This window comes from Triturus cristatus, chromosome 6, assembly GCF_964204655.1.
Source record: "Triturus cristatus chromosome 6, aTriCri1.1, whole genome shotgun sequence".
In the NCBI taxonomy this organism is placed as follows: Eukaryota; Metazoa; Chordata; class Amphibia; order Caudata; family Salamandridae; genus Triturus; species Triturus cristatus.
The window spans coordinates 1797602905-1797629681 of record NC_140589.1 but is presented as its reverse complement, the minus strand read 5'-3'; the positions used below and the strand labels follow the sequence as shown (position 1 = coordinate 1797629681).

General features: G+C 44.3%; 1 protein-coding gene across 1 annotated transcript in view; it reads right to left on the bottom strand.

Annotated features, from left to right (window-relative positions):
• The window catches only part of CCDC25 (coiled-coil domain containing 25), a 91293-nt gene that overhangs the window by 9477 nt on the left and 55039 nt on the right, over window positions 1-26777 (bottom strand). The window contains exons 6-8 of the mRNA XM_085613135.1: window positions 20168-20271; window positions 10935-11137; window positions 1832-1877 (exon numbers count right to left, since the gene is read on the bottom strand). Of these exons, the coding sequence (XP_085469261.1) occupies window positions 1832-1877; window positions 10935-11137; window positions 20168-20271 (353 nt within the window). The remainder of the gene's footprint in view (window positions 1-1831; window positions 1878-10934; window positions 11138-20167; window positions 20272-26777) is intronic.

Genomic DNA, 26777 nt, shown 5'->3' with positions numbered 1-26777 from the left:
GTCCCATATCTACGGACATATCTACGAGGTGGTTAGGGATGGGTCCTGACCATTTTGTTTTAACCAGCATGACCAGTATTTTAGTGTTTCGGTTGGTACAAAAATAAGGAAAATCACCTAAAGCTGGTATTTTTCCCCCCAAACAGTAAATATAAGAAAAAATATTTTAAATGTGTTCTAGAACTTCCGTAATGACCCGTGGCTAATAATTAAAGTAAAGGAAGCACAATAAGATGATGGATGAAGCGCTGAAACTTTTCAGACCCTCATTGGGTGGCGAAGTGAGCAAAAGAAAGATGATGGATTCAACCCAGATATAATAATGGCTGGGGGTGAGTGTCTGAAAAGTTTCAGCGATCCATCCATCATCTCTTTGTGTTTGCTTTCATAATTAAATTAAACCAATACAGAAAGACAGATTTAAAAATGTCAAAGTTTAGAGGGAGCTTGAGGGACCCCCTAAACACTCAGACAAGATTTTGCTTGCATTTTGCTTGCTTCATGCTCTCTCACCCGTTAACTATGTGTGTGGTACAATATAAAGTTTACTGAATTACTGTTTTGAAAAAGTGGCAAATCTATCTGCCCTCTACAAATAGTCAACTGAGCAGAAAAAAAAAATAGGCAAACTGCATTATTGACTTTAGCAGTAGCAGCACAGTTCCAATAATACTTTGCACTGCAACTGTATTACCCAAGTTCAAGGGCTTAAACACGATCAGTTAATGTACAGAAAATAACCCGTGCACAGAAGTATGCTTCTGCTGTATTTTCCTTTCGCTACTGCCTTCTAGTGTCGATCTGATGTAAATACAATGTTTCAAGGTGCAATATTCAGAGACGTTTTAAGGCATGGGAAAGGCCAGTCCCCATCTTCTGAGTGCCCCCAGGAAATACTTCCTATCCATCTGACTTCTATTCTATGTCTCTATCTAAACCTCCCTACCTACCTCTATCTTTGACTCCATATACTCAGTGTCATCTTAAGGATTTTTGGGGTCCCAGGCTAGACATAGATCAGCTGTTTTTGTGTGACCAAGTTAAAGTTTAACATATATTTTAATTATACAATGTTTGGCATCTTACATGCTTGAATTAGCAGGAAATTAATAACAAAATTGAAATTAGTTACATTAATGGGCCCTCCTGTAGCATCGGACAGACTGACTTGAATACATCAGTGCAGAACATCAGCGCATGACCCTGATCCTAAAGACAAAGGGGCCCTGATGGCTGCATGGCACCAAGGACGAGGGGCTCCAATCGTCCTGGATCACAATCAAACTAAAACACCAGCCAACAATCAGTGAAGGCAAAGCTCAGAAACGCACTGTGTTTTAGGAGACATGCAATCTAGTAACCCTAGGAATTAAAGTAGCAAGCCCAGCAGGAGCCTCTTCGGCTGCAGTCCTTTTAGAACCTGAGGAATGGATCTGGCAGTCAACACAACGCTGGCTTATTACCGAACTGTAAAGGCAAATCCTCGGTCACTGATCCAAAAGAGAATGCTGCATGCTTGGCAGGCTGAGATTGTCTTATATGTGTAAGCAAGCCAGTGATGTGGCTATCTCTAGGGAGCCAACCACGCCTTACGGGGTGGGGCATCTTTCTTGTTTACGTTATGGTCCATTGCAGACTTGCTCCGCCCGCTGCGGCCAGCTCACTGTGAAGGGGAGCGGCCCTTTCACCCTCATGATAGAAACTGTTCTCGTAATTGAGAATTATTAAAGAGTTCACTGCACCTCGAGATTAAAACAATAAAACAAATGGAAACCACCCTACTGAAACCAAAAGGACACAATGAAGCAATTCTGTATTTCCTGACACATACCTGATTGGAACTCATGTTTTCTGATCTCATTAGCGTTGTGTAGTTCCTGAAAAGAGAATCAAGCTTTCAGACACATTGCATTGGCACTTGGGTTCTCACAAAACACATCATTTAAACAAAAACCAACAAAGCTTGTGATTTTCAAGCACCCAGTCTTGTGATTTAGTGGTGTATCATTATTCATAAGGAATTGAGTCAGCATCTGATCCATATACAAAGAGATCGCCTTAAAGCAAAGACTTCCAATTAGTAGTCAAGCATACCCAATAGGTGCTAAAAGGACATGTCTACATCTAAAGTCCGATGATAGCATATGTAGGCATTGAAATTGCATGACGTCTCCACTAGTGTTACAACAATGCTCTTAACACATCTGTGTGTTGGTCTTAGCACATCGTTGTGTGTTGGTCTTCGCACATTGTTGTTTGTTGGTCTTGGCCCATCGTTGTGTGTTGGTCTTGGCACATCGTTGTGTGTTGGTCTTGGCACATCGTTGTGTGTTGGTCTTGGCATATCGTTTTGTGTTGGTCTTAGCACATCGTTGTGTGTTGATCTTAGCATATCGTTGCGTGTTGGTCTTAGCACATCGTTGAGTGTTGGTCTTAGCACATAGTTGTGTGTAAAAGAGCAAAGGTGAACATTTAACTGCACATGGGATCCATTTGTTAACACAACTGGAGGCTGAACATGTCCACTGATTTAAGAAGACAGTAAAAATAAAGACCGGATTGTTTAGGGACTTGATGCTTCTTTCTGGTTCCTGGTGAGCCAGTTGGTGAAGCAAGATGGGAAGATATTCCACTTCACAGTGCAAACATTCCTTAAAACTATCCCAGCTTGTTAATCGACAAAACCAACTGTACATTTGCTCTACTCTTAGTTGTGGCTCTCAGCATGTGGGAATCAATGTTTCATTTAATGTTTCTCTGCACCCCTTTTAAGGGTGGATCCTTCCAAGTGCGACATGAAGCATGCTCACATTTGAATTTAGAGGAATTGGTTTCAGCTACTTCCTGTTCTTCTTCCTAGGCTCTAGGTCTTAGAACTGTCCATGTGAAGGTTTACTACAGGGATGTTGCAAACGGTATTTTGAGATTTAGAAATAGGGGTTATACCTTTTATGGGATTGTTCCCATGTTCACCTTAGAATATGGCTTAGGCTATGTGTTTTTCATGTATGATTCGTGTTGACTTCCTAATAAAAGTTAATGAAACCTAACAAAAAGACCCAGAGCAAAAGAGAAACTATGGATAGGAGAGAATGCAAACATAGTAAAAGGGTAAAATATAGAAAAAGTTAATGTGATAATAGAAAACGTGTGAAATATTGATCCACAGAAAAGAGCATCCCAAGAAAGGAAAGAGAACATAAGGACAGGTTACTATCTCTCGGATAGTATACGGAAACCAGGACAGTGGCGCCTTCCAATAGCTCATTATGTGTACAGGTGTAACAACAAGAACATAACTTCACAAATCTCCAATACATTGTCAAGGCAGCCGAATACATTAAGGAGACTCATTCCGTCTCAGAAGCAACTTGGCCCTCGGCACCTGCGGACGCAGCCAGTGCTGGAAATTGATTATGCTACTTACCAGTATGCATCTGTTCTTGGCATGTAGGGCTGCTGACATTCATATCTGTGCATAGATCGCCGCCTAGTGTTGGGTCCGGATGTTTGCACGTTGTTGTCCTGGAAGAGTCTTCGAAGTATCCTGGGATAGGTGACTCCTCCCCTGGACTACAGTGCGCATGGGCATCCTCTCCATCCTCAGATTGTTTTTCGCCATTGTGGCAGTGATGGAGTAGATACAGAAAGTGATGACCATGCTTACAGTAATTCTGAGAGCTGCAGCTGCTACAGGCGCCGGGGAGGAGGGAGGGCGATTTGAATGTCAGCAGCCCTACATGCCAAGAACAGATGCATACTGGTAAGTAGCATAATCAGTTCGAGGCATGTGGGCTGCTGAATTCATATCTGTGCATAGAATACATAGCAGTGCCCTCTATTAGCGGCGGCTACCAGTGCCAGCTGCAGCGGTCTGAAAAAGAGTTTTGAGAACAGCCTGTCCTACAGCTGCCTGCTGTTTTGATTGCACATCTACACAATAGTGTTTGGTAAATGTATGTGTAGTGGAACAGGTGGCTGCTCTACATATATCATGCAAAGGTATGTTTGCTAGGAAAGCCATGGAGGCCCCTAACTTACGTGTTGAGTGGGCTCGTGGGGGAATCGTTAATGTGCGTTTAGCCTTTTGATAGCAAATTTGAATACATTTAACGATCCATCTGGCTATACCTGCTTTGGAGATAGCGTTACCTTTGTGGTGTGGGGCAAAGGCAACGAAAAGCTGTTTTGTTTTCCTAAAGACTTTAGTCCTGTCGATATAGTACATGAGGGCCCTCTTTACATCTAGTGTATGGAGTGCTCTTTCTGCGACAGTCTGTGGGTTTTGAAAGAAAACAGGCAGTTCAATAGTTTGATTCATGTGGAACTGTGATATCACCTTGGACATGAATTTGGGGTTGGTACGCAGTACGACCCTGTTGGCGTGAACCTGTATAAATGGCTCTTGAACGGTTAGTGCCTGGAGTTCACTAACTCTTCGTAAAGAAGTGATCGCTACTAGGAAAGCTACTTTCCAGGTAAGGAATTGAATCTCGCATGAGTGTAGAGGTTCAAAGGGTGGCCCCATCAGGCGTGTGAGGACCAAGTTGAGGTTCCACATTGGAGCCGGTGGGTGGCTTGGTGGAATGACTCGTTTGAGTCCTTCCAAGAATGCTTTGATGGCAGGCAATCTGAATAGAGAGAGGTGCTGCCTGGTCTGCAGATAGGCTGATATTGCGGTCAAATGGACACGTATAGAGGTGTACGCCAGATTGCATCGGTATAGGTGTAAGAGGTAACAAATTATGTTTTGGATGGATGCGTCTAGCGGGTTAATGTCATTATTATTGCAATAAATGACTAACCTTTTCCATTTGGCTGCATAGCAAGCTCTGGTAGTGGGTCTCCTGGCCTCCTTAATGATGTCCATACAGTCAGGTGGCAGGTGTAGGTAGCCAAACTCTAGGACTTCAGGAGCCAGATTGCCAGGTTCAGCTGTTGCGGATCTGGGTGCTGAATCTCTCCATGGTTCTGCGTCAAATGCGCGGGTTTGATCCGCAGCCTTTGATGCGGCACCACGGAAAGTTCGAGAAAGGTGGTGTACCATGGCTGGCGTGCTCACGTTGGAGCAACCAGGACGAGTGTCAGTGAGTGTTGTCTGAGTTTGCGTGCCACCAGCGGTATCAGTGGTGCTGGGGGAAAAGCGTACGCAAATCTGCCGGACCAGTTCATCCATATCGCATTGCCCTGCGACTGCGGATGTGGGAACCTGGCGGCAAAGCTTTGGCATTTTGCGTTTTCGCTTGTGGCGAATAGGTCTATCTCTGGATGACCCCATTGCTGGAAGTACGGTTGGAGTACTGATGGGTGTAACTCCCACTCGTGCATCTGGTGGCTGTGTCTGCTGAGCAGATCCGCCATCTGGTTGTCCTTGCCGGGGAGGTGTTCTGCCATGAGGAACATATTCCTCTGAATGGCCCACTTCCACATGCTCTGAGCCAGATGAGACAACTGTGGAGAGTGTGTTCCTCCCTGCTTCTGTATGTAGTACATGGCGGTCATGTTGTCCGTCCGGATCAACACGACTTTGTTGCACAAGTGTACTTTGAATGCTTTCATTGCCAGGAAGATTGCCATCAATTCCAGAAGGTTGATGTGCATCTTCTTCTGTTGTGTTGTCCATAGTCCCTGCACTGTGTAGTTGAGTACATGAGCTCCCCATCCCTGGAGAGACGCGTCCGCTGTCAGTATTATTTGTGGAACAGGCTCTTGGAACGGTCGGCCCTTGCAAAGGTTTTGTGGATTCCACCAATGCAGAGAGTTGTATGCCCGACCGCTCACCAACACTAGGTCTTTCAACTGTCCTTGAGTCTGATTCCACTGACGTGCTAAGCACTCCTGAAGCGGGCGCATATGTAGTCTCGCGTGTGGGACTATGAAAATGCAGGAGGCCATCATGCCTATCAACTGCATGAACACTCGCGCGGGAAGGGAGTGTTGTGGTTTGAACTTGGAAATCAACATTTGAATGCTGTTGATTCTCACTAAATTTGGCTGAGCTGTGGCCGCCAGAGTGTCTATAGTCGCACCTAGGTACTGTTGTACGTGTGCGGGCTGGAGATGGGATTTTGGGTAATTTAGTGAGAACCCCAGACTGTGAAGGAGGTGAATGGTGCGGGACATGTGGCTGGCACATTGCTGGGCTGACTTTGCTTGAACGAGCCAGTCGTCCAGGTAAGGGTAGACGTGTATGTGCTGCCTCCGTAGATGTGCCGCCACAGTAGCTAGGCACTTTGTGAAAACCCTGGGTGCTGTTGTCACGCCGAAGGGAAGGACTTTGAATTGGTAGTGCTGCCCCTGAACAGTGAACCTGAGGTATTTTTTGTGTGAGGGGTGAATGGGTATGTGGAAATACGCATCTTTGAGGTCCAGCGTGGCCAGGAAGTCTCCCTGCTTGAGCAGCGGGAGGACTTGCTGTAAAGTGAGCATGTGAAAATGCTCGGAGAGAATGTAGCGGTTCAGGGGTCTCAGGTCTAATATAGGTCTGAGTGACCCGTCCTTTTTTGGTATTAAAAAGTACAGGGAGTACACCCCCGTACCTTGCTCGTGGACGGGTACGACCTCTATTACGCCTTTTAGTAGCATACTTAGCACCTCCTGCTGTAAGAGCGTTAAGTGCTCTGAGGACATAGGACGGTGTTTTGGAGGTATTGTGGGTGGAGTTGAGGTTAATTCTAGGCAGTAACCGTATTTGACAATATCTTTGACCCACCTGTCCGTGGTGATGGAGTTCCACGTGGACAGGAACTTTTGTAGCCTTCCCCCGACAGGTGTTATGTGGTCGGGAGGAAGGGAGAGGGAGTCACTGTTTGTTCTTGGGGGAGGACCTGGTGTTGCCGTACCCGCGTCCTCTGCCCTTTGTGCTGGAGCCACGATATCCACCCCGGGTGTTTTTATCGTAGGTGCTTTGTGTGTTGCCCTTGTTGTAGGTTTGCTGTGACCCCTGTCCTCTACCTGCTCCTCTATTTCCGGGGCGACGAAAGGAGCCGCTCCGAAAGGACTGCGTTTGGAGAGCCCCCATGGACTTTGCAGTGTCTGTGTCCTTTTTTATTTTCTCTAGGGTGGTGTCAACCTCCGGCCCGAATAAGTAGTCGGGGTTGACAGGCTGGTTGAGGATGTTATTTTGTACCTCCGGTTTGAATCCGGAGATTCGCAACCAGGCGTGGCGTCGCAACATGACGCTAGTGTTTATGGCTCTGGCAGCTGTATCCGCGGCATCCAGTGCACACTTAATGGATGCGTTTGTGAGGAGTTGTCCCTCCCTGATGAGGATCTCTGCACCTTCTTTGAATTGGTCAGGGAGATGTTGGAGTAATTGTTCTAATGTGTCGTAGTGTGCGAGGAGCGCTTGAGTATTGGCAATGCGCCATATGTTAGCTGCCTGGGCCGCAACCCGTTTACCGGAGGTCTCTAGCACCTTGGACTCTTTGTCCGGGGGAGGAGCATCACCTGTTGTTTGCGAGTGTGCCCGTTTGCGAGCATTCGCAACTACAATGGAATCCAGAGGTAACTGGCCTCTAATGTAGGTAGGGTCCCCAGGCGCCGACCTGTATTTCTTGTCGATCCTGGGGTTTATTACTCTTGCCCTGGTGGGTTCTTTGAAGATGTCCTTTGCTGGTTTGAGGACACCCTTCAACATGGGTAGAGTTTTTATATTCCTTTCTGAGGATGCGAAAGTATCCATGAGAAAGTCGTCCTCGACGGTGTCAGTGTGGAGTTGCACACCATGATTGGCCGCAGCCCGTTCAATTAGGGCGTTGAATGCGGCAGTGTCCTCTGTGGGAGATGTTTTTGCTCCATAGAGTTGCGGGTCCTGTGTATCCATAGGTGCACCCGAGTCTACAGGGTCATCCCAAGCTTGGTCAGGGTCCTGTTGGCCTTCAGGGTCCATCTCTCCGGGGTAGGGGACGTAGTCACCCATGTAGTCCTCCAAAACGTCTGTGTCGGAGTGTGTGGGAGAGAAGGACTGTGGATCTTGGTAAGAGCAATGGAGAGGTTCGTAAAGAACTGGTTCCGAAGTCAGTGGCAGCTTTTTCTTAAGTGGGATCCGGTAGGAGTCCAAAGCTGGCTCGGAAGTTATTCTCCTCTTGTGGAGCATCATCCTGCCGGTGTCGGCGTCGATGATATGTGATGGAGACGTCTCCGCAGGAGAGCGTTCGGCAAGCGTGAACGTGGTGTGGGTGACTCGTGTTCTGATTTGGAACAGTTTTGGGGCCGTGGATGGCGGCAGGCCAAAAGTGATGTTGGCCGGTGCCGAAGAGGCTGTTGGAGCTTTTATCGGCTCGGAGCCTGACGTGTCCTGGAGGACTGCTTTGTGTTTGGTGCGTTGCGCAGCAACGGGCCGCACCTGGAGCGCCATCGAGTCTTTTGCGCCGACCGGTTCCGTAGAGGCGGGCGTGGACTTCTTCGGCGCCGGTGAGTCATCGAGCCGAGGGGCGGTAATGGCCGTCGACGTCGCTGATGAGTGTGCCTTTGGTGGTGCTGTCGAAGCGGTGTGAGACGCAGCAGGCAGTTTGACCTTTGGGGTCGGAGCCGATTGTGTCGGTGCCGGGAGCCGAGTAGGTTTGGAGGCACCGAAGGTCTTTTTCCGTGTGTCGGCGCCGACGTCGGCTGCTGCAAGCTCGGCACCGGTCTCGTTTGGTGCGGTCGGTGCCGACGGGTTTTGCTGGCGTCGAAGGTGTGGTGGGCCTCGATCCGACCAGCTTCACTTTTGGTTTCGGTTTCTGGTGAACCAATACAGCTTTTGGTTTCGGTTTCGAAGAAGGGAAACCAGCCGTTTTGGGTAGTAATGGCTGCCGCTGAATGTCCGAGGCCGGGCCAGAGGGCGGGGCCGAAGAACTGCGGGATAGGTCTTGGGTAAGGCCCGAAGGCGATCCCTCGACCGGAGCCAGAGACTGGCGCACTGGGATATCCTCAGTCTGTACGGGTAGGCCTTGCTCGTCACCGGAGCTACTCTCTTCGGCCCCTAAGGCCTCATTGTAGTCTCCTACCTCGGTGTCGGCTTCATCTCTGGAAAAGAGTCGTTCTTCGACGTCTTCCGATCCGGAGTCGTGTTCGGAAGCGGGGCTGGAGGGTAGGTTCTCCACGTCATCGACATCTTCGTCTTCGGCGCTGAAGATGTTGGCCGGGGCCGGTGCCGCTTGCTGCGCTTCGAGTCTCGCTGCTCGTCGATTCCGGAGAGTCTTCTTGGATCGGAATCGGGCACAGGCCATACATGTAGATTCGTCGTGATCCAGTGAAAGGCATTTGTTGCACACCGGATGGACGTCGATATGGGGATATTTCGCATTGCATACAGGACACCGCTTGAATGGTGTCCTCGATTCCATCGTCGATGACGGGTCGATGGTCGTGTAAAATGCGAAAAAGTTGGTTCTGGAAGTTAGTAAACTAACAAGATACTATCGATACCGATCGGGAACAGTACCGACGCGAACTAAAGGCCTTTTGGCCTGGAAAAAGTTTTTCCTAACTTGAGTCAAGATAAGCACATCCGAACCCAATGGCGGAAAAAAACAATCTGAGGATGGAGAGGATGCCCATGCGCACTGTAGTCCAGGGGAGGAGTCACCTATGCCAGGATACTTCGAAGACTCTTCCAGGACAACAACGTGCAAACATCCGGACCCAACACTAGGCGGCGATCTATGCACAGATATGAATTCAGCAGCCCACATGCCTCGAACCTCTTCATGCTTCTCAGGTCAGAAAAGTAAAAAAATAAACATTTCGTGGACAAGCTTCACAATTATTTGAGGGAATAACTGGGAGAGTTTCAGCAGATGTGCAGAATGGTTGCACAAATTTAGCCTTTCCTTGTAGTGCCTCTGGTGGAAACCATACTCTCACTATCAACTGGATAGACTGCCAGACTAGGCTTGTCAGCTAGTGCTGAGACGTATACAGAACAACTGAATAAATTGTTAAATAAATGTTGCAGAGACCATAACACTCCTAGTGATATTAGACTGAAGGCGATATGTTTGCCTAGATCTTGCCAGACCCTCAGAAAAAGCCCAAGCACATTTAAAAGTTTTATTAAGTGTGTGGCAAGTGGCCAATCTTTGTCCCAGGGGGCAGTTCTGGATTGTCCGGGCAAATGATCAAGAACAAAGAAGTCAGGAGGCCAGGAGTGGGTGGAAGGCGGAGAGGTGTATATTAACACAAAGGACCAGTCAGGAGTGTGGACTCATGCAGCTTTCAAGTCCTCAAAGCACAGTCCACCCTCTTCCTCCTCCCTCTGCTTCTTTTCCTCAAGAATCTCATCTCTGAATCTTCAAAGGAAAGTCATGTAGTTAGGCTTGGACTTCGAGTGCTGTGTAAATCATTTCTCCATTGTGCTGGAGTTAAAGCCCGGTTGCCAGAAAGCCACCCTGTTCTAGTACATCTTGTAATTTGTAGAAACATTCTTGACTCAGATAAGAGCAGACTACCTAAAAAGAAGTCAGTCACCCGTTTATTTACTAATCTATTTTGGATTTGATAAAGTGCTGCATGTTCCCTTATGGTTACTTCAGAGTACTGTGTGTAAAACTTTGCATGGCTCATCTGGAATGGTTGAAGCTTACCATCAAGGGTCCATGACGATTGGCCAAACTGATGCCAAACATGCAGGTCTCTTTATTTAAATGTTTTCTGTCAATGCTTGACGGTAAATGTGAATGGGGTAGAAAATATGGCATATGCTTAACCTTCGTTTCAGTGGCCTGTAGAGCATCCCAAAACTGAGATGAGGAGAAGAATATTTGTGAACATTCGGAAGATCAGAAATCCTCCTTTCTTCTTTAGGATACAATACCATGGAGGCCACCTCTATTTAACCCAAATTGCATATTTCTCCCAAATACAAAAACAAACTTCTGAAACTCAGCAGAATGTAAAAAGTCCTAAAGAATATAGAGAAGTGATGGATGAGGTGTTTCACTGAGACAAACCTGAGATCATCCATCTCTTTTTTCTTCTTCATCTCTTCCTTTTCCTGCTTTTTCAAATCTTGAATCTGGGCTTTCTTCTCATTTCGTTCTTCTCTGTCTCTGGACTCTTTGTCTGCCGCAAGGTCAGGGTATCGTTCATCTTTTGTTTTTTCAAGCCGATTCACAATCTCATTCACCTTCTTCTCCACCATTACACTTTTAACCTAAAGGACACATAAAAGAACGCGCCTTAGAACAGATCACCAACATGGGCCCTCGCTAACTTTGCAGCAACAGACTGCTGCCAGGACTGATTTAGGCTGAATTTGTACTACAATACCTACTTCTCCTCAACAGTTCGTAGCAATACTATTTTTCCACCGACTTGATCACACTTTACTGATCTACAAGAAAACCTTATTGCAAAATGATTTTTCATCTGCAGAAAAAAGTGCACATTCCACATACATATTTTCAAACTTCATTGACTCATAATACACAAAATCAGGATATGAAAGATCAATCTTAAAGTTCATGACAAGTTGTATGAATAAAAATTAAGGCTGCTTGCATTCCACAAGACATTTGCCAACTATAAACCCCTACTAAACCACTTTAACTAATTGGAAGAAAAGCTGAATGCAACCAGTTTGACTTCTCTAACTGGCAGTTATGTGTTTAATTCAACAACCTTCACCTTCACACCTTTACTTTGACCATCCAAACCTTTGCCCGCCTGTTCATAACAGTATTTTCCATAAAGCTATCAATTAATTTGAATACATTAAATGTATTATTTCAAAGTCGTCCGAGTTAATTTGAATGAAATATTTTTTCAGTTTATTTTTATTGATAGTGTCCCACAGATTTATCTAACCATAAATTAAACACCTTTTAAATTAAATATTTCCAAATAATTTCGTTTTTTCAAACATACAACTACGTTAAACTTGCCTTAAAAATTATTGTCCCAAACTAAAACGCGGGTGGTCAAGAGAACAGTGTCTATGCTTAAGGTGAGAAAGTAATAAAAACAGACTACTTGTGTTTTATAAAACTGTAACTAAAGTCACTTATTAGTAACCTGGCTCTTCGATTAATAGTAATGTCTTACTTACAGAGTTACAGAAATGGAGCCCCAACTTGGCAACAACTTGAAGTTACATGAGAATGTTAAAAGTAAGGTCAACATAGAACTGTGTTACACCTCTTACTTGAAACTCAAACGATGCCAACCCCAAGGCCATCTGTAAACCCCACACCCTATAACAAACACATATGGTTACTAATGCTATATTCAAAGCTGAAAAATAAAAATAAATTTTTTTAGGTATATGTAACTTTAGCTATCTGATATATTGTGAACCGAGACCCAAGGACAGCTTGAGGTATTTGATGTACAGCAGGTACAATAGTTTGGGTCACATTTTAGTACAGTTTTTGTTCCATTATAGCTGTTTTATACTTTACACAAGTACATTTAGAATTTCCTTACACATCTAAGTACGTTTAGAAATTTAAACAAAGGGATTTCAGAGTGATCTGGCCAAAATCACCCAATTGTTGGATAAGTGCTCTAAGGTCAGCAACATATGTGGTGGAATTGGTACAGGGAGGGACCCATAAAACCCCAAAGCACTAGGTATTGTTTTCTTAATCTGCTGTCCTGCCTATTTCAAATTCATTGAAAGCAATAAAAAACAGAAAAGACAAGTATGCGTCAGAATTGGGTTAAACCCAGACAAATGGACAAGAACAAAGATAATACATCCAAGTTGCCAATGCATCTTTTCTGCAGCTCACTTCTGGATGCGAAGAGAAAGCCTAAGCAAGCCTTGTTGGTAAACATGATGTCAGGACACCTTATAAAGTCAAAGATAAGCTCCTTAAATTCAATCAATGAATCAATCAATCAAACAGCATTTGTAAAGTGCAATACTGTCACCCCTAGTGGTATCTGGGCGCTGTGGCTCCATCGAAAAGCCAGGTCTTGAGTCTCTGAAGTCTGCCAGCGAGGAGGCGGTACAGATCTGGGGGTGGGTGGCGGTCGTTCCAAGTCTTGGAAGTGATGTAGGAGAAGAAGTGGCCACTGCTGCAAAGGGAGTTGGGGGTGTGTGTGAGGGCGAGTGAAGAGGAGCGCAGGAGTCTAGCAGGTTGGTGACATTTCAGTCGATGGTGGAGGAAAGCAGGTACTAGGTCATGGAGGGCTTTGTAGGCCTGCCTGAGGATCTTAAACTGACATCTTTTCTGGATGGGGAGCCATTTGAGGTCTCTCGGATGGAGGACGATGCAAGATCGTTTGGGGAGGTCCAGCATAAGTCTAGCTGCAGTGTTCTGTATGGTCTGGAGTCTTGTGAGGAATAAATGGGGAACAAGTTTTTTTCCAAGAGGGATGAATCTTGAATCCATAGATCTAACGAAGCAAAGTATGTTCACCTGCAGGGATGTGGATTTCTTATATTGTTTAGGGTCAAGGGCAACAAGGTTTCATATGTGTTTTGTCTCTTTGACAAGTAGGACCAACCCCCTACAGCACCAACCCTTTGGCTGCCAGTTTACAGTACACATTACGGATCAGGGAGAGGCATTGCCTACAGTTAGGGGAATATTTGTGCCCATGTGTTTATGCTGTTCAAACTTGCATCTATGGTTCATTAATGAAAAGCCTTTATTATTAGGGTGAGCGCTGTAAGTAAATGTTGTAAGCTCAACCTGCACTACTGACAGTGGTTCCAGTATAAAAATGTGTACAAGCGTGTTCAATGTTTAGCAATATATGAGGCTATGTATAATGCTCCCAAAATGCTCTTTTATTTTTTTATTTATTTGAAAAGTTTTATATAGCGCTGGCTAGACCTGGAGGCATCAGAGCGCTTTACATGACATAAGACATTGTTTCAGAGCATTGTTACAGTTGCAATTACCAGTATATGCTTAGAAAAAAAACGTGAGCTTACACAAAAATATGAGGTATTAGCGCGTAGTATATCCAAGACACCTGTCATATGAGGAATGGAAGGAAGTGGGGGAAAGGTATACTGGAGAGAGGAAAGCAGACAGAGTCAGGTAGATCTGAAGGGGCAAAGTATTCCTGGGGCAACAAAGCAGTCAAGGCAGTCGAGGAGAGAGACAGATAAAACCGTGAAGAAACGTGAAAAACAATGCAAAACAATGTCTGATGTCCGGCTGGGTAGGTGACAGCCAAGGAGGTGACCCAGAGACAGACTCTGATATAGCTGCATAGGACGGCCCCACTGGGCAACGGCCAAGGGTACTCGGGCTCCGCGGAAAGTACAAACAGTTTTAGTTTTAGCCCGTGGGGCATCGTCCTAGTTCAATAAAAGGCAGGTACAGGCAGCATCTTGGGATCGAACGCCGTGAAAGGCGAGTACAGAGCAACAGTCCACAAACAAATGGTGCCCCTGGTGTTCCAAACGGAGTAAGCCTGTGGGTCTTCACACCAATGTGGGAGTTGTAGCTCATTGTGGTAAAGCACCAATGTGGCGGCCATCTTGGGGTCAGGCAAGAGATTCTTCCCCTGGTAATCTATTCGGGCGGTCCCATTTTTTTTTTTTTTACCCTTTGTAGTCTCAGGGGCCCCTAGGGTATTCCCTCCGCTTCTTCGGGAGTCTCCTGAACTGTTACAGGAGGAAACTCTTTATTGATGCCTTTCAGTTGACATAGGATCAGGCGGGAGCATTTCGCCTCCAGAGTACGCGTGTCCACGTCGGCCTGTAACGTAACCATCTTAGTGCTCATATCCGCATGAAACTCCTCAAAGGAGGCACTAATATCTGCTTTTATGTCCTCCCGGAGCTCTTTCTTGAAGTCGCGGAGCGACGCCAGCAGGTCTAAACGAGTGAGCGCCATTCCGTCCTCAGGGTGCGCAGTATTCTCCTTTTCCACCTTGGTGTCCGATGGGGCGAAGTAGTTAGAGACTATTTCCTTGTGTCTTCTTGAGCGGCATATGGCTTCGAGCCTCGGACCACGTGGAGCTCCCTCTCCCGGACACCTACGAGTCTGGGATACTTCGGGGCCTTGAGCTGCTTCCAGGGGAAAGGAGGTCTTTAGCATCTCTGGCGCTTAATGTGCTCACCGCAGATTAGGGAGGACGTCTTCTTCTGGCTCCTTGCCCCTCCCAGCAGCCGGGTGCGGTGTAAAGATGCGTGAGGCAGCTCCCCCGTCGAACTGCTGTTGTTGCGCTCTGTCCCTGAGAAGTGTTAGGGGCTGCTCGCCGCCATCTTAAGGTCAGGCACTGTGGATGTTGGTCGGGCTGGGGGCCTCGTGGGGCTTAAATTGGGCCAAATTGGTAGGTGCTGATCGAATCCCTCACATCCCGCACGCAGTGCGTGTCCCCACCTGGGTCTGATGAGCTCAGTCGAGCTCTTCTTGCCTATCCTTGCTTGAATAGACCCTCATGGAGTTTTCAAGCTTGCACCACAGGGAGCACCCCCGTTCCCAAGCCGGTCTGGCACAAAGCACGATCTCCGAGCCGCACTCCCGGTGGCTTTTGCAGTCGCGTAGGAGCAGCGGTCACTCTGCATTCAGCTTCCGCTGCGGGCCGCCGCCATCTTGCCTGCTCGGTCTGTCACTCTGCCGTCTTCTCCCTGCCGGCAAGGACAAGTGTTGGGGGCTGCACAGGGTCGTCAGAGAGCCCTTCGGATGCCCCGTGCCTTATTACGCAGCGAGTGCGGTCTGGAACGCATTTTGCACAGGGCAGCCGCAATATCTCCGGGGGCTCGGAGCGGAGCCGAACGAACCTAAGTCTGCGCGGCCATGAAAGGTTATTTCAGCTTCAACCAAGTCAAGCTCTCCGATTTGACGCAAATATTTGCAGAAGCTTGAAAGCAAGATTGATGATTCTTTGCTTTCAAAATAAAATATTCACAAAAAAATACAAAAGCATTTCACTAAACAACTGTAAAATGTTTGATACCATATCTTTGCAGCATCATTTAGTAAAACGTGTTGATGTATGCTAGTATTTCCCAAAAATATTCATAATGGAAAATCAGTGTAACCAGTTGTAATAATTAGGAAACATAAAAATAAACAAGCATTGGTAAAGCAAGTAGGTCTGAAACGGTTGGTCAGCCTTTTGGTTTTGTCAATATGTGACCTGGTTGGCATAGTTTTTGAAAAACCTTATCGGTGGGGAGCTGCTGGGCCCTCACCATTATAACAAACATTGGCAAAAGCAAAAAAGAAATGTGGGTCTTAAAAACAACACATTGCCACAGTAGTTCCTGGCACTGAACAAAACGACTGACTGTTGATATTCTCCTTGTGAAAAAACAGAATGCTGTCAGTCACAGTGAAGCTAGTCAATAAAGAAAGAGAGAATTTTAATACATACAAAAGCTCTGAGTTAACGCTAGACCTAATTAAGGGCCCAATTATGAATTAAAGTATCAAAAGTGCACCCATGTCTTTGCATTAAGGGCAGATATACGGCTTTCGTGAATTACAAAGACTTTGCAGAAGTAGGCCAAGAAATAGTACTCCAAGAAAATATTTGTGAACTGCATTTTAACACGAGCAAATATGCAGGTGTATATTTGCTCATGAGAAAATCTGAGTGTTTGCAAGTTCTTTCCCCACAACCCTGGAAGACATTTTATGTCTGTCATTGTCAGGAGTAAATTTCCAACCTTTCTCAGTATGGGGAAAGATTAGAGAATAGTTGATGAAAACCCTTAAACATGCAAGTTAGTAGGTTTGCACAGACTCAAAAGGGCATTCCGACTTTGGAATTTTTGCTTACCACTACCTTCAGCCCCAGTATGCAGATATGCGGAAACGTAGCAACATAAGTGAATTGCTAGAATTCACACCTTACTAAGGAAGGAGCCCTGGCATGATTAGGGAAACTATTTCAAAGCTCTTGTGTAATGATATTGCTGCCATAATGTGTCGCCACATTACATGGCACAAAAGTGATAAGTGGATTTTGTTACAGGACAAGTAGATTTATGAAGCAACCTGCCCCATGGACAAGTAGATATTTTATTAAATTCCACACCTCTGCGCCTGCCTCCAGTGTTTGTCGCCAACAAACTGAAGAGTAATATGAATTGGAAAGTGAATTCTACTAAAATCTCTTGACTGCACTCATATCTCATGTTCTGTGTGCAATTGTTTAACATCAGTAGCAAACCAGCGTTGTTGTTGGGTGCAATACTTGATGGCATTTTTGATGTTACCATGTCCAACATCTCAAAGATCAAACTGCTTAAAAGAACTTTAGGCCCGGTATCCATGCACTGATCATAGTGATAGCACTGATAGTAGAAAATTCTTAGTAACATATTTATTGCAGCTCAGGATTTGTCTTAATCCGTACATCCTTGGACTACAGGGGTGCTAATGTCAAGGACAAACAGTGTTCATAGTCACCCTGTCCACTGGACAAGTAGGTCCAACCCCCTGCCACACAAATCCTTGGCTGCCAGTTTAGAGTAGGCTTCTACCATGTAAAGGCTTGAGTCCATATGTTTAAATTGTTCAAACTTGAATTTTTAATTTATAAATGTGCAGACTTTACGATTATGGTAAGTGGTCTAAGGAAATACAGTGATATGTAGGCTCAGCTTGCATTATCAACAGAGGTCCCAGAATAAAAACGTGTACTTGTTGGCAAAGGTTAACAATTTGAGGTTATTACTAATGCCCCTAGAAAGATCCACAATTATATTCAAATACATGCATAGTATACAAAAGAAGATTGGTGATCTGTTTTCTTTCAGAATAAAACATAAACGTGTTTGACACATCCCAACATGTAATAAAACAGTGAATCAGTATAATAAAATTAAGGCCACCATTACAGGCAACACGAAAATAAATCAGGAGGCCCTATTATTAATGGAAGACACAAAAGTTCACCCGCGGGTATAACTTCTTGCATTCGTGCAGATTTATGACTTTCAGAAATTCACACATTTATAGATGTATGCCTGGAACCCATACTTCCAGTAAAGTATTGTGAATTTCATTTTCGCATGAGCATATATACACATATCTCCTGGTGAAAATGTGCTAAGCGATTGTAAATTCACTTTTAGTACAATCCCTTTTTCTGCACCATGGAAAATGTTTTACTCCAACCCTTTTATCGGGTACATTTCCAACCTTTTCCAGTGTTGAAAGCGTTTGGAGTGGGTGGGTAGGTGGGTGTATGTGTGAGTGTATGTGTACGAGTACACAGACTCTCTGAGTATTCTAACATCGTACTACTGATTCCTGACTATTTTCAGCCCCTTCACGTAGATTTGTGGAAAAGTGGCAAAATCAGAGCCTTGCTAGAATCAAGACTCTTATATAGTATGAGCCGTACCATTATCAGAGAGGCTATGGACAGACTTCTGGTGAGAACGCTGCTGTAACTTGCCACCTTACTGCAGGTCACCAAAAGAGACGTGGAACTTTTACAAGACTAGTAAAGGAATGAAGTGTTGGGCCACTAGATATTTTATAAAACATACACACTGGACCTCCACAAAAATGACAACACAAGACTCATTCAAATAAGGTTTCTAAAGGCAGAGTCCTACCCCCTAACACATAACAATGTGTAGGAATTTGAATAGTTGCTCTTAAGGGTCTGTCTAAAGCTATGAGAAAGAATGGAACCACACGGAGTCCGTGAAGAAAGAAACCCACAAACTGCCATAATTACATTGGGCGACCTTGTAATCAAACTACACATAGAATTCTGCGATTAGCATCCAGATGCACCCCATACACCTGGTCAAAAAATGAGGAACAACTCATTTTATCCTCTGCATCATTCTTAACAGGCACTGCTGGACTAATAATTAGGAAATTGCCTAGAACACCAGATCCATACTGATGCTAATAAAAATAAAAAACCCTACTGCCACAAAAACAGACACAAACTGAAAAACTGGACTAAATTTAACAGAAATAAACCCCGAAGCAGATGTGAAACCTGGCCATGAACAGGTGGATCCACTATGCCAAGACCTCAGATCATAATCATATCTAATCAGGAGTCATGCAATAGTAAAGCAGGGACCAAGTAATATATGGAACAAGGTGGAGACGCAAAATTCATTTCATACCAGGATGAACCCACACAGCCGCTATTTTGAATTCTGGCACAGGCACGCCTACAGGAGTAGTTCTTTTGTAAGAAAGGCACAAATTACTCTTCTAGTACTGATTGATGATACTAGGCAAAAAGTTTGAAATGTTTAATCTGAACAGAATTCAGCTTGCGAAAAAAGTCAAAATTCAAACTTCGAATATTGTTACAATTTAACATTTCTCCAATTTGCTGCTGGTGTCGGCTAGAACAGTACTTGCACTAAGTTGCATTACTTTCAATTCGATTTACAAGGTCAAGGGTATGGCCAGGTTAATTTTACAGAAAGAAAAAACGGGTTTCAAATCTTTTTAAATTAAGTATCTCAAAACAAAATTTAAAATGCATACTGTTAACAATTTCAAACTAACCATACTCCCTAAATGGTTCAAGCTTAATATGCTACAACTGTCAAGTCTCAAACTAGTCGCTAGATTCCTGAATTATATGCTGCAGATTAGTAAATCCTAACTCCCTGGAGATTAAATTGCATTATAGGAAGTATGAGATACTAATGAGGAACTTAATTCCTTATAACCAGATTTAAACTGTCAATCTGATAAATTAGTACATCCGATAAATATAAAGGCAAACCATGTTATAGAGTTAATCAACACTCGGTAGGCCCAGCAGCTAGGGAGGGATTCCAGTAGTTTTATGCTAAATGAATATATGGTACTTTTCTTTCCCTGGTGTCAGAATGTTACTTTCATCAGTCATCTGTAGGTTGCTAGCTACACGCCATACTTTCCTCTTCATGACACTGCACGTTCTTCTGGCAGTGCTTATAACACACAGACATTTTTTTATCTTTTCAATTGACGTGACTAACAACATATTACCACTTTACAAAAAACAAATGTAATAATCTGAATGATGCTGCAATAAGACTGTTTTTTTCTTAATGTGGATCCATAGTAGTGACAGAACCCAACCTTCGATTTTGCATTTGAGAAACCAGAACCTGTGCTGCACAAATGTGCCCTCTTTGGCTGTATGAAACATCAACCCGCACTCCTTAAGTAACATACAGTTAAAAAAAAAAGTCTCTTTATGTCCATTCTCCACCACAGTGTCTGGTGCTAAACTTCAAGCAATCTAATTTCTGAGCAATACCAATGGTCACTCCCGATTACAAGACACTCACATCTTTCTGTTTGTGAAAGCCAATCTGACCCACATCCATGTCCCCAGTTTTCTTCAAATTGGCCCACGGCGTGTACACAACGTTGATGTTGTTTAGCTTTGATCCTGAAATGCAAAGGGAAAAATAGTCATTAACAGGGAAGATGTATAAACCGATTGCTAACATAATTTCTCGATTGTTAAACCTCAACACTGATGTAGCCAAGTATGGGAGATTCTAATAAATGAGTTTAAGAATTGCAGCTAGGACTGAGTACAGAACATTACCATCCTCTCGGACTTCGAAAATGATTTCCAGTAAACAGCTCTGCTTTAGATAATCTGAGGTAAATGCTATTTACTCCACAAATATCCAATTTAGTTTTCAAAGTGTCGACTGACTGGTAGAAAATGAAGTCCAACCTTGAATTATAGCAGCTATTATATTGTTACATGTTCCCTGACTTGATATTGGCCTAGTTTACTCCCCATTTTTATACATAAAGATTAGATGCCGTGCTTGGATTTAAAACAGCAATTCTCTCCTTCACAAAACTATCTGCCTCTAATAGGACATGCACAGTAACCACGAGGACAGGCTGGCACTGCGTGGAGAAGGTCTCCTCAGTGCCAGGAGGAAGGTTATCCTGAGCACAACAATACCCTCCAAGAGTACCACAGTGAACCCGTTTCTCTGGACAGTTGTGTTCAAAGCCTCCTCCAGGTAGAGAAAGCAGAATCCTGGAAGCCCCTCCAGCCTTGGATCGAAGTGCATACACAATGCAGCGCCATGGAATACCAAGCCATATGTGACTCCATCCAGCGGCCTTGCATCAGAGGGGTGAGGACGCACTGCAGCATAAGTCCATTAGTACCAAGGAAAAAATGTACGGGCCACAGAATCCCACCAACCCTGATGATGCCCTTCGGCCCAAAGACAGAAGTATTGGATCCAAGTGAAAGCAACGTCTTCTAGGACTAGTGACAACGGCAACAAGCCTCAATGAAACAATGGTGCCCTTCATCATCAGCCACCACTAAACACGAGTGTCCTCAATAACCAGAGACAAAGGCAATGGAACTCACAAAAAATAGCAATGCCCTTCAGTAGCAGCAGAGAGGCACCACTCCCCACTGACACCATCGACGACCTTCAGCACTGAGAATAGGCCACTGGATATCATGGAAACCAATCTCCTGCAGCACCAGGGGCCGAGTCACAAGATGCAAATGAAACTGATGATGCACATCAGGACCAGCCATAAAAGCACCAGCCAACACATGCCCAACTGATACCCTTGGTTCCTATCGGCAACATGCACGATATGGTGCTAACAGACAGCACTGTAAGAACTGTGGTGCTGGAAGAAGGAGTGCTGCAGCACCTCCAAATAAATTGCAGGGAGCTTGGCAGGAGAACGAGCATCAAACGGACATTCACTGTGTCTTTTGCTTGCAGCATTTTGCATACTTTTGAAGACAGTATAAGTTGGATTTAATTAAGCCAGGCAGCTTCTGTTTGTAAGGAACTACTATCAATTCTACCATCTTTCGCATTTAAGTTTACTTTTGTTTGCATTCAAGCTTTGTGTATTTTTTAATTCCAACAAGCAACCAATATGAAAAACGTTAATCGAACTGAAGAATTAACATATTTTTGTCATCACATAGTAGATTATGTGGTGATATTAACAAAAATTACTTTTAACGACATTTATGCTAGATCAAGGAGAAGGTGTAATATATTGGAAGGCTGTGTCCCAAAGACTTAACCTGTCAAGAAGGGAAAAAATGACAAGCTGCCTTTCCTGGCTTTATAAATATTTTAGCACAAACAGAAATACAAATGAGAGTGTTTCTCAATGTCGGAAGGTCACTGGTATCATCTCTGCTGAACATTTGGTTGTCTAGATTGCACCAACATGTTTTTTGGTTAAATAATTGATCAATGTTTTAGTTTTGATATGTTACATTATGCCATGTATTCAGGATGTGAATGATAATTTCACCAGTCATGTTTGTGATATATGAAAACTACACGTGGCTGTTTTGCCTGTTTTGAACATTGGCAGGTGTCTTCACAAGAGTCTATCAAGGTCAGCTGCAGCACAGGCACACAGACTTGCCCTATCACAAACGAATACAGAGAAACGGGCTTAATATCCTGTGGTGCAGGAATGGAGGCATGCCAGCTTCTACTTCAGTCGCTTGACAAATCAAAATGTAACTGTTTCAGTGCTTCGGCTGTCAGACAACTGATTGCTCACGGCATACCAGATTAATTAAATGGAAGAAAAGATGAATGCAAACAATCTGACTTCTCTAATTGGCTGTATGTCTTTAATTCAACAACTTTCACTTTCTCACCATTACTTCGACCAACTTTACCTTCACCCGCCTATCCATAAAATTAAAATTCTTTTTATTTGTCCTACCTTTATTTTATTGAACATACCTCCACAAAATGTCTCCTATTATAGTAACAATTCATTTGAATACACTAAATGTACTACTTCAAAGTGAACCGAGTTCATTTCAATGAAATATTTTTTGTTTATTTATATTAATATAGTCCCACGGATTTATCCAACCCTATAGTAAACATATTTTAAAATAAAATACTTTGCAAATAATTTAGTTTTTTTTTTTAACCATACAATTACAACAAAACTTGCCTGAAAAATCATTATCCTAAACTAAAATGTAGGTGGTCAAGAGAGCATTGTCTATGCGTAAGGCAAGGGAGTAATAAAAGACACTCTATGAGAGCCTGTTAACGGGTAAGACATCTACAAGCAGGCGGCAGCTTAGACCGCTCTTTGAAAGCAGCCTGAGCGCGCAGTCACCTATATAGAGATCAGGGATGGAAAAGCAAAGAGGCATTCCTATAGCCTACACGTTGGGCCATTCATATCTTTAATGAAGCAAGAGAGCTGAAATTGGACTTGGTTACTATCCATCTTCATCGCATGAAGTGTCAAATTCTGTGTAGGGTAAACCATATCCAATTGGACTGGATTTCGTGTACATGGTGCAAATGGGAGTTTGGGAGCACCAGAAACACTGCCTTAGAGGTAATGAATGTTAAGAAATAGGCAGATACCCAAGCTGATCCTCTAAAGATAACATTCGCAATAGGAATCTTACTGATCCGCTGTCCCCCATGTGATCTTAAATGAATAGTGAGACAGGTATGAGGGACCCATTCAAACACTTTAATTCCACTGTCCACATGGATCACCATAATGCTACCAAGCACACGGGTCAAATGTAGGAGATGCTGCTAAGAGATGGAACAATGCAGATGCCACACTTTCTGATAGAATTGCTCAATCGCTAAAATGTTACTTTTGTCTCAGAACGACATACTCATTCTTTCTTACTTGGGTGCCTGATTTTTAATTCTATAAAATCCAAGTAGCATCACTATTCCCAGCTACTTAGTAATGTAGGTGGGTATCAATATTTAGATCAGAGAACAAGCACCACATCTAAAAATAAAGTTTTCTATTCCAAGAGAATAATGTTTAATTATGTTACCTCCCTCACTCAAACGGTGATAGTGTTATTCATGCACTGCACATGAAATTAGTAACCTTATTCAACAAGCACCAACCACGAATTTTAGAAGAAATAAATAAAAGATTGTTGTAATTTACCTTCTTGGTTCTTTCCACTAATCGCCCTGTCCCAGTTGGAATGTTCATAACTGTCTTGGCATCTCAAGTTTCCATAACTGACTCCAGCTGACTGGAACCTGTGATGGTGTATGACGCTTAATAAAGACCTTACCTTCAACTTGCAGCATCTTCTCTTATAACACCGGCGATGATTTTACACTGGGTGGGGACAGCCACATCATCACCCCCAACCAGTTCTGCAGTGGCAGCAGTATGTTACATCGTGTCCTGACGTGCATATGGTGAGATTACCGGGTGCTACATGCAGCTCGGAAGGTATAGATTTATAGTTTGATTATCAGCATAGACGTCCTCGTGATCAGCTGTTCCTGCAGTTCTGCCGTTTTGATCCAGGGGTCCTCCCTGCCCTCACGCCCGTTCCCTGATCAAGGCTCCTCAAATCGCTGCTTGCCAGTCTCCTCATACTGCGCTTCAGGATCCCGCTTATCAAGATTTCATAGCGTGAAAATCTTGATGCCTTGAGGAAAATACTGTCTGTCTAGCTGATCCTCATACCGTTTTAAACGTCCTGCTTGTGTGCTGCAGTGATACTAGTAATTAGCGAGTGGCGAACGCATACGGGTTGCGTATTCAATTGTGAGCGGTTCTGGTGTTTCCCCACATCGATTGTTGGCATCAGCGGAGGGGCGGGTCCCCTCGTTTCCTGTTGCCTCAGCAGGAGCACGGCTTAATTCTTGTGTCTTTTAATTCCTGTCTCAGCACGACAGCTGAGGGGCGTTCCCACCGTTCTTTGATAACTTCAGTGGGAGGTGGCCAGTGGCCTAGCTCTTATCGCGCAGACAGGCACCGCCTTTCCTTTCTGAGGAGTGTGTCATGTAATGGGACAGCTGGTGTGCCGTGAAGCCTGTTAGTAAGAGCAACGAGCAACCCTTTCCCATATCGCCGGATGCAATACTACGCTGACAGGCACAGCGATACAACAGTGAGAAGCCTGCCAGCAAGTAGTTTTATTGTTATAAGAAGCCTGCCAGCTGGAAGAATCTCATCACGGCGACAGGCACATCCCTTGCCTTCTGGAGGAGCGGGTCAAGTAACAAAACACCTGGTATGCTGTGAAGCCTTTTAGCTATTGCATATCGCTGGATGTAATAGTACGCTGACAGGCACAGCTTTACCAGAGTGAGAAGCCTGCCAGCAAATAGTCGTATCATTAGGAAGCTAGCAAGCAAGAAGCATCTCTTCACACTGACAGGCTCAGCTATTACTTTGGAATTGATGGTATGTCCGTGGGAGGCCTGTCTGGAGTGGATCACATTGACCGGCACAGCTGACATCGGAGAGGCCTGTCAGCTTTGCAGTTTCGCTGGAACATGTGCCGTAAATGTGGGAAAACGAGACTTTTTGCCAGGGTATGCAGGGTTTTGCATTCTAAACCTGTTCTGGCAATTGAGCCAGCAAATCAACAAGAAACCAAGTTAGTTTTCCAATCACAGAAGAACACTGAATGAGCAAACTTCCCTTCTTGCAGGATTACCTTTGACTGCAAGTCCATCACTGTTTTTGCGGACTCATGATTGCCTTAATCCTTAGTAGACAAGGATCTATTTTTAAGGCTGTTCCCCGTGAGCAATACAAACTGGTTGTGCAAGACATCAAACAGGGGGGTTACAATGCTAATCCTATGCCGTTACTAGGCATGACTACTATGAAAATCAGTTTTATAGGAAGAAATATGGTAGGAAAAGTCTATGTAATGGAGAAGGGTTCCAATTTACTGGGTTGGCACCATCAAAAAGAGCTAGGTATCAGGCTAGACCCCAATAGTTCGGATCAAGTACTCCTAGTGGACCCCTCTACGTGTGGGAATGATATTTGCAGCAATTACCCTGATGTAGTTTCCGAAGGGTTGGGGCTATTAAAGGACTATCAACACAGCATCAAGTTTAAACCTAAGGCCAAACTTGTGGCACATAAAGTAAGACCTATTCCTCACCTGATTCAGGACCCCTTAAGAAAGTAACTGGACAGACTGCTTGAGTTGGGGGTTATTGAAGCAATACAAGGTTCAGAGTGGCTGGCTCCAGTGGTCATAGCGACCAAATCTTCAGGCAAAGACATAAGACTGTGCATAGATATTTAAATGCTAACATAAGGGTTGACAAACATCCCTTTCCCCACATTCATGAGGTCCTCACTTGATATGCGAACTGTTTCAGTGTCATAGACCTTTTATCTTCCTACCACCAGGTGCAGCAACACCCTGGGTCACGTCACCTCACTTCGTATGTGACTCCCTTAGGTGCTGTCCAATACATGCACATGCCTTTTGGGTCTTGCTTCTGTAAAAGCCGCATTTCAGATTATCATGCAGCATGTATTGAAAGATGTACCTGGCACCATGTGTTTTTAGGATGACATCCTGATCCATGGCAGAGACGTAGAGGAGCTTAACACCAAGCTAAGGGAAGTACTAACCAGGTTAAGGAAGGCAGGGCTCACCTTAAAAGGGATAAATGCCAAATATGTGTGGGATCCGTAGAGTATCTAGGCCACATCATATCGCACGATGGGATCAAACCCAAATTGAATGTCGTGAAAGCCACTGCGAAAACTGTAGCTCCCACCAACGTCAAGGAACTCAAATCATTTCTGAGACTCTCAGAGTACTATGCAAAGCTTGTAAAAAATTAAGCTAGTATTGTTGAGTCCCTACGTAATCTACTAAGAATGAAGGTCCCATTCATATGGGATGAAGAACGTCAGTCTGCTTTCAGATCGGTCAAAACTAGTATAACCAAAGCTCCTTCTCTGGGTAGGTTTGACCCTGGAAAACCCACAAGCTTAACCACAGACGCCTGTAATAAGGGGTTAGGAGCTAATCTGACACAGTGGGTGGACGGGAAGGAGCAGGTTGTTGCTTTTAGGGGACGGAGAGACACTATTCAGTGGTGGAGAAGGAGGCCCTTGCTTGTTTTTCGGCACTCTAACATT